The sequence below is a fragment of the Mesoplodon bidens genome, assembly GCF_964165515.1.
Source record: "Mesoplodon bidens genome assembly, chromosome: 8".
Classification (NCBI taxonomy): Eukaryota; Metazoa; Chordata; class Mammalia; order Artiodactyla; family Ziphiidae; genus Mesoplodon; species Mesoplodon bidens.
This window is the reverse complement of record NC_138165.1, coordinates 73,934,958-73,951,608: the sequence shown is the minus strand read 5'-3', so window position 1 is coordinate 73,951,608 and position 16,651 is coordinate 73,934,958. Positions and strand designations below refer to the sequence as shown.

General features: G+C 35.8%; 1 protein-coding gene across 6 annotated transcripts in view; it reads right to left on the bottom strand.

Moving 5' to 3' along the window:
* SLC39A10 (solute carrier family 39 member 10) overlaps nt 1–16,651 on the bottom strand; it is a 64,972-nt gene that overhangs the window by 38,307 nt on the left and 10,014 nt on the right. For 3 of the 6 annotated variants that reach the window (XM_081243022.1, XM_081243026.1, XM_081243025.1), the window contains exon 2: nt 1,255–2,279. In XM_081243022.1, the coding sequence (XP_081099148.1) occupies nt 1,255–2,268 (1,014 nt within the window). In that variant the 5' untranslated portion in view covers nt 2,269–2,279. Of the gene's footprint in view, nt 1–1,254; nt 2,280–4,371; nt 4,533–12,221; nt 12,400–16,651 lie in introns of all 6 variants that reach the window. The other 3 variants (XM_081243023.1, XM_081243024.1, XM_081243021.1) reach the window with 3 other exon arrangements.

The following is a 16,651-nucleotide window of genomic DNA, read 5'->3' as shown; positions in this document are numbered from 1 at the left end:
TTATTTTATCTATGGTACAAAAAACAGAATCAAAACATACAAACAAAAACATGATTTTTTTCAGGTCTTTACATGAGATACTACTACCCTATCCAATGCATAGAACATTTCCAGAAATCTTGAAAAAATCCTCAGTATGCATCAAGCCTATGAGGATACAAAATAACAAGTCTGATGATCCAGACCCCACAAATAGAATACAAAAAGTAAACATTATTGATAATGTCTAGTTATTATCAACAAGACTCTAGGATATTACCCATAGTAACAAATTAATATATTTCTTTAAAAGTACACTAAGATTTTTAAATTTGCTAAAAACCAAATATCTAATGATTTGTCCAGTAAATAAACAAAGATATTTACTTAGATGTAAAACTCACTTCCATAATAAGAGACAGAAACAACAAAGGTTGAGGTCATTTTCCACATTAGATGGTGCTTTTTATATATCCGAAAAATAAACAAATTCAACAATTTTTTTAAACTTTAATGAGGGCTAAATATAATAATACATAAGGGTGTTGATAAACTTTTAATGAAACAAAAATGTTTTTAAGGTGAATAGTTTTTTTAAAAATCAAGAAGGAACCAATCAAATGTGAAAGTATTCAAAAGAACATGAAAATTTAAAAGAACAACAAAACCATCCCATTACTATTGGAGTTTCCCATTATTATATCTTTTTGCATTCACTGTACATCTGTTGAAAGCATAAGAAAAGACTAATATGAGCAAGTAGGTCCTATGATAAAGTGACAGAGAAAACAAACCTACCACATGTGCAAAACACCTGACTTTGTAGCTAGATCAATAACTGGGAACCACTCCATAGTTAATAAGTTAACAATTATGTAAAAAAACTGTCTAGTCACTTCCCAAGAAAACAGTTTGAACAAAAAAAAGTCTTCAATTTTCAAATATCTAGAAACCAGCTAACAGTAACAACATGTAAACTAATTTGGGGAGTCAAAACAAGTCTTAAGCAAGAGAGTAAAATAAGGAACAAAAATAAGGAATATATTTTCTAACAACCTTTAAACATTTAGGAATTGAAGGAACCCAAATTTGAGAACAAACAATGCAAGTGAAAATGCAGATAAAAATCTTTAATCTGATTTTGATTCCTTAATGTATTTTGTAACTGGAAATAAGTTTGAATATGGTTGACTATTCCTCTGTTACTTCTCTTTTTACCTAAAAATGCTCCACAATCATCTGAGAATTACGGAGCAACCATCTTGTTCTGCTTACCTCATGTTGCCGGTCATCTTCATTATGATCTTTGTGACTAGCAGCTGAATAAATTGCACTTTTTTTAACATGTGGTGCTTCTCGCTTTCTAGTATGTCGAAGTTCACCTTCATTATCAGGATCAAGATCTTGGTGTCCATGACCAGGATCATGACCATTATGTTCTGGAAGACGTACATGAAAATGACCTGGGTTATGTACACGATCAGGTTTGTGGACCCGATTATGCTCATACTGTTCACCCTGATCATGGTTAGGGGGAAAACCTGGTGTAATAACCTCAGAATTTTCATTACTTTTCTTCCCTTTTCTCTTCTTCTTTCCTTTCAGTAGCTTACTTTCAGATTGTTCCTGTGTTTTATTGGTCTCTGTAGAAGGTTCATGGCTAGGCTCCCCATGCTCACTGTGAATAATGGAATCATTAGGAAAATGGCGAGTAGTGTTATGATCAAGGTGATGACGCAAACAATGGTGATGACATAAGCGATGATTATGGTCATGCATATGTTTATCATCAGATTTGACAGACACTTCAATTGTCTCTTTCTCTGGATCACACTTATGGCTTCTTTTTGTTGATACACTGGTCACAGTTTGATTTTCTGAATTTAAATGACTATGGGAATGCTGGTGGTTATGTGAGTGAAAATGCTTTCCCTCTTGAACTGCCAAAATATCTAAGTGAGAAACATGATCGTGGCCAAGATCCTCATGATTAATCTCAACTACTTTTATCTCTCCAAGGCCCAAGTTTGTTAAAAGTTTCTCCAGACCAAAAAAAGATAATCTTCCATTTTCACCATAACGATCAAAAAGTTTTTCAATATAATATTTTTTTTCATTTTCAGCATCCAGCACTGAAAATTTGCTTGACTCCGATTCTGTCATTCCACGATGGTGTCTATGATGCTCTTCAGAACCATGGTCATGTTCTTCATGGCAATGGTTGCAATGATGGAAAATAAATGTCAGCAAACAAATGAGGCAAAATTTTGTGTGCATATGTACCTTCATTTCTATTTTTCCTAAAGGGAAAGAGAAACAAGCATTAGTTTTTACTTATGCACACTCAAAATAAACATAAACTTACCAGCAGTTGCCAATTCACTAGGCAAATTGTTTTACCCTATTTCTTTCATGTCTATGAATCATTCTTTCCTTCTTCAATCTCCTATAAAAAATGGCCCCTTTTAATTTATCAAAATAGTGTACAGCCCTTCAAATTAATACAAATTTGCTTAAAACTCACCTGCAAGACTATTCTGACTCCCTTTAAGCACAATACTTTATAGTCTATACACATTTATACAGTAAATGTTGGTTCCTTCCTATCTGGTCCTTTACAAAAAAGTTTACCCATCTCTGTTCTTGAGGTCCTAGTCAGTGCAATAAGGCAGTAAGATGAAATGCGTGATAAGATATGTAAGAATCAGAAAGAAATGAAACTGTCATTATTCACAAATGGCAGGATTGGGTATGCAGAAAGTCCAAAAGAATCTATAAGAATTAATAAGTTAATTCAGCACAGTTGCTGGATTTAAGGACAATAACCTAAAATCAATTGTATTTCTCTACACCAGCGATAATTAGAAAATGAAATTAGAAAAAGTTTACCATTTACAGTAGCAAATAACTAGAAATAAATCTAACAAAAGATGTGCAAGACCTTTGCATAAAAAAAGATCACATATTATTGAGAGAAATGAAGGACCTAAATAAATGGATGGCTTTATCATGTTCAAGATTGGATGAGACATAGATCCAATGTAATCCCAATCAAAATCCCAGAAATAATTTTATGAAAATTGATGAGGTATTTTTAATGTTTACATGGAAACAGAAAGGGCCAAAAATGGACAAGACACTCTATCTACCAGTTACTAAAGACAGTGTGGGTATCTGGTGTAAGAACAAATAAATAAATAACAGTCTAAAAATAGGAAAGATTCTCTTTTCCTTGGTGCTTGGTCAACTAGATTTACATATAGAAGAAAAATAAATTAAACTTGACCCCTACCTCACACCATATGTAAACATCAATTATAGATGGATTGTAAATGTAAACCTAAAACAGTAAATTTTAAAGTAAAACAGGGTCCAAAACTGTGCTGCCCAATATGGTAGCCACTTGTCAAGTGCAGCTACTTAAACTTAAACTAACAATTAAATTAAAAGTTCAGCTTCTTAGGAGTTCCCTGGCAGTCCAGTGGTTAGGACTTGGTGCATTCACTGTGGTGGCCCAGGTTCAATCCCTGTTTGGGGAACTAAGAACCCACAAGCTGCGTGGCACGGCCCAAAAGAAAAGCCCCCCAAACAACAACTGTTTCTCAGTCACCTAATTACATTTTAAATGCTCAATAGTCACATGTAGCTCATGGCTACCATACTGAACAGTGTAGACAAAGAACATGTCAATCATCACAGAAAGTTCTACTGGACAGCATGCTTCTAGAATATGGAAATATGATGTGAGTCATTCATGCAATTTTAAAGTTTTCTAGAATAAACAGGTCAAAGTCATTGTCATCCTATATTTTATATAACCCACTATATCCAAAATATTATCATTTCAACATGTAATCAGTATAAAAATTATTAATGAACATTTTTACATTCTTTCTTATACTATGTCTTTGAAATCTGGCACGTATTTTATACTTACAGACATCTTAATTCAGACTAGCCACATTTCAACAGCCACATGTGGCTACTGGCTACTATACTGGAAGGTATAGATCTAGAAGATTTATTTGGGAGACTAGCTTCAAGACCTTCAAGATAGGACATAATGTGCATTATAAAGGAAAGACTGATAAAGTATGCTACATTAAAATAAAGAAATTTCTGTTCATCAAGAGATATCATTAAGAGACAAAAAGGCAACAACAGATTGGGAGAAAATTATGGCAATGTTACAGTCAAGAACATATAAGGAATTTCTACAAATCAATATGAAAATTATGAGACAACTCAATGGAAAAATGGGTAGGAAATTTGAACAGGCACTTCATAAGAGGATAGCCAAATTACTAAGAAACATATGAAAAGATTCTCAACCTCAATAGTCATCAGAGAATTATAAATTAAAATCACAAGTAGATACCACTATATACCCACCAGAATGAGTAAAGTATAAAAGACATAGGCAAGAATATGGATCAACTGGAACCTGCATATACTGCTGGTGGGACTGTAGATTGGTATCTTATGGAAAACTGTTTGGCAGGATCTGCCAGAAGTTGAACATAAGCATATCCACTCACATAGCAATTCTAGTCCTGGATATATGCAGAAATACAGGTACAGAGACACAAAAAGACATGAATGAACATGAAAGTTCACATAACTATTATTCATCATAGTTCAAAACAGGAAAAAGGCCAAATGTCCATCAACAGAATGGATAAATAAAACAATAATTTTACAATGGAATACTGCACAGGAATGAAAATAAAATCACAGATTCACACATTAACACAGATGAATCTCACAAGTTGAGACTGAGGCAACGATAAATGCTAAATAAACTATAGGGCAAAATTCTATTTATATAAAATTTAAAATGGCAAAAGTAAACCACGACAATGATTATTTTTTCAAGGGAAGGTAGAGGGTGATAACTGGGACTGGAAATTGTAGTAATGTTCTTTCTTTACTTGAGTAATGGTTACACAAATATGTTTACTTTGTGATAATTCATTGTACTTATCATACTGTGTACTTTTCTGTACACATACTGTACTTCAATTAAAAGTTTTTAAAAATCAAATTTTCTCCAGTGAAAACCAATTAGAAAATGTAATTATAAACAAAAATTATTAGGCTCCTAGAAATAAAGAGAACAAGACCATTAAAAGGAGAAATGTATATGACATTATTTGCAAAAACTGGAGAGACACCACCTACATGGATGGAATAAATGGCATAAAGTATATAAAGTCTTCCTAAGTGTATATGCAAATCTAATTCAGTGTCAATCAAAATCCCGGAAGCTGTCTGCTTTTGGTGAGACTGCATAAGCTAATCTAAAAATTCATATGGATGAGCAAAAACCCAAGGACAACCAACACAGTTCAGAAAATTAGCAAGGTGATAAAGGCTTCTTTTTAGAAAGTTATATAACTAAAATAACAGAACTGGCGGAGGGCCATACAGATAGACCAAAGAAACAGAACAGAATTCAGAAAAAGAATCAATAATATTGATTGTGAAAAAATAGTTCTCCCTCACACCACACACAAATGTCAATTCCAAGAGGATTAAAAACCCAATGTAAAAACTTCTTAACTTTTAGAATAAAATATAGGAGACTATCATGACTTTAGGCTAAGGAAAGACAAAAAAAGCAAACCTTAAAAGGAAATTTTAGATAATTTAATTAAACTAAATTTTAGATAAGATGCAAAAAGCACAAACCTTAAAAGGAAATTTTGATTAATTTAATTATACTAAATTCTTTAAGTATTACTCTATAATAAAGAACACAATAAGCAAAGTTTATGACAAGCTATACACTAAAAGATATTTGCAATGTGTATATATAAGCAATGCATATAAAAGATCAGTATTCAGAACATATAAAACATATATATATATAAAAATACAAAAAACTCCAATATTGCATAGACAACTATACAAAGGTTATAAACAGGACAGATGGTTAAGCAGTGACATGATCACTAATAATCTGGATAACACACCAAGACATTAAGAGGCAAAAATTAATATCTGAAAATACCAGGTGTTAAGCAAAAATCTAATGTAAAGAAATAGAAAATACCTTACACTGCTGGTGGGAGTATAAACTGGTGCAACCATTTTGGGAAGCAATCTGACATTTACTGAAGCTGAATACGAATACACTCCACAGCCCCAAAATTCCACTTTTATCTATCTATCTACCCTAGAGAAACTTTTACACTATGCACAGGAGACAAATTCAAGAATCTGTATCGCAGCATTGTTGAATTTCTTTTTTTAATGTTAACTATCTTGTAAATAACAGAATACTCAACTAAAAGTGGTTAAAACAAAGATGAAAATTTCACATTAAAAAAGTTGGGGAAAATGGTGGTTTCAGGACAATTACACAAGCAAAAACCCAAACTCTCTCATCCTCATATCTTTCTCCTCAGAATCTCAAGAAACTGCTGTTGCTACAACCACTCCATCCTTGCACAACCATATCCAAAGCGGGAAGGTTTATCTTTTTCTTTTCATCCAGGGAGAAAAATCTTTCCTGAAAGTTCCTCTCAGATTTCGCTTAACATATCTTTCATCAGGGCTGTACTACATACACAAAACAAAACTGGTAAAGGAAGAAATTACCATGATCGGCTTAGACAAATCAACATTCATTCTCTTGAGATTGGAAAGAAGCCACCTTTCCTATGCATATGGAGGGCATACTAACACCAAGCAAAAAGGAGGTAAATGAGGAATGGCAGTTGATTATATAACCATTAGTGACTGCCACAAACCTAAATGCTCATCAGTAGAAGAATGGATTAAAAAAATATGGCATGCTTATGTATTTAAAGATTATGTGAAAGTTATAAATGTGTGACTATGAAATACACAACAAACACAATTCTTAGAAACATAAAGAGTAAACTCCAAAAAGGTACATGTCATATCATTTATACACAATTAAAAACATGCAAAATACCTTAATTTGGGTTCTACATACATGTAGCAAGAGATTACCATGGGGGTGATCACATTCTAGAGAGTGGTTATCTTTTCAGGAAGAAATGAAGGGGAGTCAGATGGTAGAGGGAATATGCATATTTAACTGCATCTGCAGTGTTTTATCTCCTAAAAAGTGAGGGGAATCTGAAGCAATGTGACAAAACATTTAATATTTGTAAAAGCAGCATAATGGGATTCAGGTGTGTGTTATACAGATCTTCCCCGACTTAATGATGGGATTATGTCTCAACTCATCCTAACTTGAAAAATATCATAAGTTGAAAATGTATTTAACATACATAATCCACTGAACATCATAGCTTAGCCTAGTCTTCCTTAAATGTGCTCAGAGCACTTACATTAATTAGCCTACAGGTGGGCAAAATCATCTAACACAAAGCCTGTTTTATAATAATAATCACATGTAATTTATTGAATACTGTACTAAAAGTGAAAAACAGAAGGTTGTATGGGTACAGAATGGTTTACCTTTGTGATTGCATAGCTGACTGGGAGCTGCAGCTCGCTGCCACTGCCCAGCATCACGAGAGTGTACTGTACTGCATATCACTAGCTTGGACAAAGATCAAAATTCAAAACATATGGTTTCTACTGAATGCATACTGCTTTTGCACCACTGTAAAGTCAAAATATCGTAAATCGGAGGCCATCTGTATTGTATATACTTTTTGTAAGTTTGATACCTAACCACCATCAGTGATTAATCAACATGTGTTGGAGGAACAGCAGAAGCAGTATCATGGTTACCTGGGAACTTGTTAGAAATGTAAATTCTTGCACCCCACCCAGACCTACTAAATCAGGAACTCTGGGGTTAGGGCTCAGCAGTGTGTCATTCAATCTTCCTAGTGAGTCTGATGCTAGCTAAAGTTTGAGAGCCACTACCTATACAAATAAATTATATAAACACTCCCATTTATTTCAAATGATACTTAATTACATCGAATATTATGATAACCTGAATTAGGTTTAGTTATCACATGTGGTTTATGTGGGTTAAGAGTTTTAGAAAATAATTAGTCTATAAAATATGTTTAATCCCAAAGCTACATTAAGTTTGAGATTTTGTTTTTAATTTAAATGCTTCAGTTTCTTATATAATAGTCTCATAGATAAAGTCACCATTTAAAACATACGCTTTTACCTATACACTAATGAAGATGAAAGGGAACAGATAATTAAGACAATCGCTATTAAGCAGAAAGAGGACATTACACTCCCTACAATTACCTTGGTTTTCCACTTGGAGATGCTAGTGAAAGGCGATACTCTGAATGAATGCTGCTGTGCTCATTTGATATGTAAATGTCTTGTAATTTCTTCAGTGAACATTATCTCACTGTCGAATGAATAGGTACCAGTGGTAAAAATAAAACATACATATATATTGATCATGCAACATCAAGTGAATGACTCCATGAAACACAAAAACTGTGGGTGGTCTCTATGAGTTTTAAATTGTCATTTGTGTCTACTTTTTGAGTGTATAGTACTCAATTTGTTTACTGCAAAGACTCTAATATCTTAAGTCACCTAATCATTTACATTCAATAGAACACGATAGGAATGAAAAATACATGAGTGACATCATAAAGGTAATATTAAGTCTCTGTTAAGTATTTTTAAAAGTAAATCATACATAAACTTTGCAACTTTAGTTTAGAACAGCTATATAACAGGTGTGTGCCAAAGAATCACTCAAATGAAGTATGCATTTGTCAGCATACACTAAGCAGCTATTGTAAAGAGACTTCTCACAAAGGGCGGTGGCTTAAGAAACAAGCAAGTTTATTTCCCTCTTAAAAACAGTCCAACACTTGAAGTATATCCTGCTACTCCCTTCTGGCCTGCACCCAGCATGGATCTCATTCAGATTCGATGCAGAAGACAAAAGTTTTTCAGACAAGCAAAAGCTAAGAGAATTCAGCACCACCAAACCAGCTTTACAACAAATGATGAAGAAACTTCTCTAGGTGGAAAACACAAGAGAAGAAAAAGACCCACAAAAACAATCCCAAAACAACTCAGAAAATGGTAATAGGAACATACATATCAATAATAACCTTGAGTGTAAATGGATTAAATGCCCCAACCAAAAGACACAGACCGGCTGAATGGATACAAAAACAAGACCCATATATATGCTGTCTACAAGAGACCCACTTCAGACCTATGGACACATACAGACTGAAAGTGAAGGGATGGAAAAAGATATTCCATGCACATGGAAATCAAAAGAAAGCTGTAGGAGCACTAGTCATATCAGATAAAATAGACTTTAAAATAAAGACTGTTACAAGAGATAAGGAGGGACACTACATAATGATCAAAGGATCAATCCAAGAAGAAAATATAACAATTATAAATGTTTATGCACCCAACATAGGAGCACCTCAATATATAAGGCAAATGCTAACAACCACAAAGGAGAAATTGACAGTAAGACAATAATAGTAAGGGACTTTAACAACCCACTTACATCAATAGACAGAACATCCAAACAGAAAATAAATAAGGAAACACAAGCTTTAAATGACATAACAGACCAGATAGATCTAATTGATATTTATAGAACAGAAGTGACAGAATACACTTTCTTCTCAAGTGCACATGGAACATTCTCCAGGATAGATCACATCTTGGGTCACAAATCAAGCCTTGGAAAATTTAAGAAAATTGAAATCGTAACAAGCATCTTTTCTGACCACAAAGCTATGAGACTAGGTCAATTACAGGAAAAAAACTGTTAAAAAAAAAAAAAAAAAACCAAATACATGGAGGCCAAACAGTGCATCACTAAATAACCAAGAGATCACTGAAGAAATCAAAGAAGAAATTAAAAAATACATAGAAACAAATGACAATCAAAACACGACAACCAAAAACCTATGGCACACAGCAAAACCAGTTCTAAGAGGGAAGTTTATAGCAATTCAATCTCACCTCAAAAAACAAGAAAAATCTCAAACAATCTAACACTATGCTTAAATCAGGTAGAGAAAGAAGAACGAAGAAAACTCAAAGTGAGAAGAAGGAAAGAAATCATAAAGATCAGAGCAGAAATAAATGAAATAGAAATGAAGAAAACAATAGCAAACATCAATAAAACTAAAAGCTGGTTCTTTGAGAAGATAAAATTGATAAACCCTTAGCCAGACTCATCAAGAGAAAAAGGGAGAGGACACAAATCAACAAGATTAGAAATGAAAAAGGAGAAATCACAACTGACACTGCAGAAATACAAAGGATTATAAGAGACTACTACTAACAACTATATGCCAGTAAAATGGACAGCCACGAAAAATGGACAAATTCTTGGAAAGGTACAATTTTCCAAGACTGAACCAGGATGAATTAGAAAATATCAACAGACCTATCACAAGTAATGAAATTGAAACCATAATTAAAAATCTTCCAGCAAACAAAAGTCCAGGACCAGATGGTTTCACAGGTGAATTCTATCAAATATTTAGAGAAGAGCTAACACCTATCCTTCTCAAACTCTTCCAAAAAATTGCAGAGGGAGAAACACTCCCAAACTCATTCTATGAAGTCACCATCACCCTGATACCAAAACCAGAAAAATATATCACAAAAAAGATTATAGACTAATATCATTGATGAACATAGATGCAAAAATCCTGAACAAAATACTAGCAAACAGAATCCAACAGCATGTTAAAGGATCATACACCATGATCAAATGGCATTTATCCCAGGAATGCAAGGATTCTTCAATATACCCAAATCAATCAATGTAAAAATCCATATTAACAAACTGAAGGAGAAAAATCATATGATCATCTCAATAGATGCAGAAAAAGCTTTTGACAAAATTCAACACCCACTTATGATAAAAACTCTCCAAAAAGTGGGCACAGAGGGAACCTACGTTAACATAATAAAGGTCATATATGACAAACCCACAGCAAACATCATACTCGATGGTGAAAAGCTGAAAGCATTTTCACTAATATCAGGAACAAGACAAGGATGTCTACTCTCACCACTCTTATTCAACATATTTTTGGAAGTCCTAGCCACAGCAATCAGAGGAAAAAAAAGAAATAAAAGGAATACAAATTGGAAAAGAAAAAGTAAAACTGTCACTGTTTGCCAATGACATGATACTATACATAGAAAATCCTAAAGATGCCACCAGAAAACTACTAGAACTAATCAATGCATTTGGTAAGGTTGCAGGATCCAAAATTAATGCAAAGAAATCTGACATTCCTATACACTAACAATGAAAAATAAGAAAGAGAAATTAAGGAAACATTCCCATTTACCACTGCAACAAAAAGAATAAAATACCTAGGAATAAACCTGCCTAAGGAAGTAAAAGACCTGTACTCAGAAAACTATAGAACACTCATGAAAGAAATCAAAGATGACAAAAAACAGATGGAGAAATATACCATGTTCTTGGATTGGAAAAATCATTATGAAAATGACTATACTACCCAAAACAATCTACAGATTCAATGCAATCCCTATCAAACTACCAATGGTATCCTTCACAGAATTAGATCAAAAAATTTTACAATTCATATGGAAACACAATAGACTCCAAATAGCCAAAGAAATCTTGAGAAAGAAAAACGGAGGAATCAGGCTACCCAACTTCAAACTATACCATAAAGCTACAGTAATCAAGACAGTATGGTACTGGGACAAAAACAGAAATATAGATCAATGGTACAGGACAGAATGCCCAGAGATATACCCACACACATATGGGCACCTAATTTACGACAAAGAAGGCAAAAACATACAATGGAGAAAAGACAGCCACTTCAATAACTGGTACTGGGAAAACTGGACAGCTACATGTAAAAGAAAGAAATTAGAGGGACAGCTTCAAGATGGCAGAGGAGTAAGATGTGGAGATCATCTTCCTCCCCACAAATACATCAAAAATACATCTACATGTGGAACATTTCCTACAGAACACCTATGGAACCTGGCAGAAGACCTCAGACTTCCCAAAAGGCAAGAAATTCCCCACATACCTGGGTAGTGCAAAAGGAAAAAGAAAAAACAGATGAAAGAATAGGGACAGGACCTGCACCTCTGGGAGGGAGCTGTGGAGGAGGAAAAGCTTCCACACACAAAGAAGGCCCGTCACTGGTGGAGACGGTGGGTGGGTCGGGGGGAAGCTTTGGAGTCACAGAGGAGAGCACAGCAATAGGGGTGCAGAGGGCAAAGCGGACAGATTCCCACACAGAGGATCAGTGCTGACCAGCACTCACCAGGCTGAGAGGCTTCTCTGCTCACCTGCCAGGACAGGTGGTGGCTGGGAGTTGAGGCTCGGGCTTCAGAGGTCAGATCTCAGGGAGAGGACTGAGGTTGGCTGCGTGAACACAGACTGAAGGGGACTAGTGCACCACAGGTAGCTGGGAGGGAGTCCAGGAAAATGTCTGGAACTGCCTAAGAGGCAAGAGAACAGTTTCAGGGTGCACGAGGAGAGGGGATTCAGAGCACCGCCCAAAAGAGCTCCAGAGACGGGCTCGAGCTGTGGCTATCAGCGCAGACACCAGAGACAGGCATGAGACGCTAAGGCTGCTACTGCAGCCACCAAGAAGCCTGTGTGCAAGCACAGGTCACTATCCACACCTCCCCTCCCGGGAGCCTGTGCAGCCAGCCACTCCCAGGGTCCCGTGATCCAGGAACAACTTCCCCAGGAGAACACATATCATGCTTCAGGCTGTTACAACGTCACGCCGGGCTCTGTCACCACAGGCTCGCCCCAAATTCCGTACCCCTCCCTCCCACTGGCCTGAGTGAGCCAGAGTCCCCTAATCAGCTGCTCCTTTAACTCCATCCTGTCTGGGCCTGGAAGAGACGCCCTCAGGCGACATACATGCAGAGGCAAGGCCAGATCCAAAGCTGAAGCCCAGGAGTTGTGTGAACAAAGAAGAGAAAGGGAAAACTCTCCATGGAGCCTCAGGAGCAGAGGATTAGATCTCCACAATCAAACTGATGGACCCTGCAACTGTGGAATACCTGAAGAGACAACGAATCATCCCAAAATTGAGGAGGTGGACTTTGGGAGCAACTGTAGACTTGGGGTTTGCTTTCTGCATCTAATTTATTTCTGGTGCTATGTTTATCCTAGGTTAGTATTTAGAGCTTATTATCACTGGTAGATTTCTTTATTGACTTAGATGCTCTCTTCTTTTTTTATATTATATATATATATTTTTCCTTTTTCTCCTTTTGTGTGTATGTGCATGCTTCTTTGTGTAATTTTGTCTGTATAGATTTGCTTTTACCATTTGTCCTAGGGTTCTGTCTGTCCGATTTTTTTTTTTAGTATACTTTTTAGCGCTTGTTATCATTGGTGAATTTGTTTTTTGACTTCGTTGTTCTCTCTTTCCTTCCTCTTTTTATTTTTACTTTTTAAATTTTTTATTTTTAAATATATTAAAAAAATTTTTTTCTTTTAATAACTTTGTTATTTATTTGTTTGTTTGTTTGTTTATTTTCTCCCTTTTCTTCTGAGCCAGGTGGCTGACAGGGTCTTGGTGCTCTTGCTGGGTGTCAGGCCTGAGCCTCTGAGATGGGAGAGCCGAGTTCAGGACACTGGTCCACCAGAAACCTCCCAACCCCACATAATATCAAATGGCACAAGATCTCCCAGAGATCTCCATCTCAATGCTAAGACCCAGCTCCACTCAACGACCAGCAAGCTACAGTGCTTGACCTCCTATGACAAACAACTAGCAAGACAAGAACACAACCCTGCCCATCAGCAGACAGGCTGCCTAAAATCATAATAAGTTCACAGACACCCCAAAACACACCACCAGACGCAGTTCTGCCCACCAGAAAGACAAGATCCAGCCTCATCCACCAGAACACAGGCATCAGTCCCCTCCACCAGGAAGCCTACACAACCCACTAAACCAACCTTACCCACTGGGGGCCAACACCAAACACAACGGGAACTACAAACCTGCAGCCTGCCAAAAGGAGACCCCAAACAGAGTAAGTTAAGCAAAATGAGAAGACAGAGAAATACACAGCAGATGAAGGAGCAAGGTAAAAACCCACCAGACAAAACAAATGAAGAGAAAATAGGGAGTCTACCTGCAAAAGAATTCAGAGTAATGGTAGTAAAGATGATCCAAAATCTTAGAAACAGAATGGAGAAAATGAAAGAAACGTTTAACAAGGACCTACAAGAAGTAAAGAACAAACAAACAGTGATGAACAACACGATAAATGAAATGAAAAATTCTCTAGAAGGAATCAATAGCAGAATAACTGAGGCAGAAGAACGGATAAATGACCTGAAAAATAAAATAGTGGAAATAACTACTGCAGAGCAGAATAAAGAAAAAAGAATGAAAAGAATTGAGGACAGTCTCAGAGACATCTGGGACAACATTAAATGCACCAACATTCGAATTATAGGGGTTCCAGAAGAAGAAGAGAAAAAGAAAGGGACTGAGAAAATATCTGAAGACATCATAGTTGAAAACTTCCCTAAAATAAGAAAGGAAATAGTCAATCAAGGCCAGAAAGCACAGAGACTCCCATACAGGATAAATCCAAGGAGAAACATGCCAAGACAAATATTAATCAAACTATCAAAAATTAAATACAAAGAAAAAATATTAAAAGCAGCAAGGGAAAAGCAACAAATAACATACAAGGGAATCCCCATAAGGTTAACAGCTGATCTTTCAGCAGAAACTCTGCAAGCCAGAAGGGAGTGGCAGGACATATTTAAACTGATGAAAGAGAAAAACCTACAACCAAGAATACTCTACCCAGCAAGGATCTCATTCAGATTCGATAGAGAAATTAAAACCTTCACAGACAAGCAAATGCTAAGAGAAATTCAACACCACCAAACCAGCTTTACAAATCCTAAAGTAATTTCTCTAGGCAGTAAACACAAGACAAGAAAAAGACCTACAATAACAAACCCAAAACAATTAAGAAAATGGTAATAGGATCACACATATCAATAACACACCTATCAATAACTACCTTAAATGTAAATGGATTAAATGCTCCAACCAAAAGACACAGACTGGCTGAATGGATACAAAAACAAGACCCATATATATGCTGTCTACAAGAGACCCACTTCAGACCTAGGGACACATACAGACTGAAAGTGAGGGGATGGAAAAAGATATTCCATGCAAATGGAAATCAAAAGAAAGCTGGAGTAGCAATTCTCATATCAGACAAAACAGACTTTATTTATTTATTTTTTTAGTTTCTGCTTTACAACAAAGTGAATCAGCCATACATATACATCTGTTCCCATATCCCTTCCCTCCCGCATCCCCACCCACCCTCCCCATCCCACCCCTCCAGGCGGTCACAAAGCACCGAGTTGATCCCCCTGCGCTACGCGGCTGCCTCCCACCATCTATCTACCCCATGTTCGGCAGTGTATACGCGTCCATGCCTCTCCCTCGCTTTGTCACAGCTTACCCTTCCCCCTCCCCATATCCTCAAGTCCATTCTCAAGTAGGTCTGTGTCTTTATTCCTAAAACAGACTTTAAAATAAAGACTATTCCAAGAGACAAAGCACACTACATAATGATCAAGGGATCAATCCAAGAATAAGATATAACAACTGTAAATATTTATGCACCCAACATAGGAGCACCTCAACACTTAAGGCAAAAACTAACAGCCATAAAAGGGGAAATCGACAGTAACACAATCATAGTAGGGGACTTGAAAACCCCACTTTCACCAATGGACAGATCGTCCAAAATGAAAATAAATAAGGACACACAAGCTTTAAATGATACATTAAACAAGATGGACTTAATTGATATTTATAGGACATTCCATCCAAAAAAAACCAGAATACACTTTCTTCTCAAGTGCTCATGGAACATTCTCCAGGATAGGTCATATCTTGGCTCACATATCAAGCCTTGGTAAATTTAAGAAAATTGAAATCATATCAAGTATCTTTTCTGACCACAATGCTATGAGAATAGATATAAATTACAGGAAAAAAACTGTAAAAAGTACAGACACATAGAGGCTAAACAATACACTACTTAATAACCAAGAGATCACTGAAGAAATCATAGAGGAAATCAAAAAATACCTAGAAACAAATGACAATGAAAACACAATGACCCAAAACCTATGGGATGCAGCAAAAGCAGTTCTAAGAGGGAAGTTTATAGCACTAGAATCCTACATCAAGAAACAATAAACATCTCAAATAAACAACCTAACCTTACACCTAAAGCAATTAGAGAAAGAAAAAAAAAAACCAAAAACCAAAGTTAGCAGAAGGAAAGAAATCATAAAGATCAGATCAGAAATAAATGAAAAAGAAATGAAGGAAACAATAGCTAAGGTCAATAAAATTAAAAGCTGGTTCTTTAAGAGGATAAACAAAATTGATAAACCACTAGCCAGACTCATTAAGAAAAAAAGGGAGAATACTGAAATCAATAGAATTAGAAATGAAAAAGGAGAAGTAACAACTGACACTGCAGAAAAACAAAGGATCATGAGAGGTTACTACAAGAAACTATATCCCAATAAAATGGACAACCTGGAAGAAATGAACAAATTCTTAGAAAAGCACAACCTCCCGAGACTGAACCATGAAGAAACAGAAAATATATACAGACCAGACACGAGCACTGAAATTGAAACTGTGAATGAAACTTAAAAGCTTTTGCC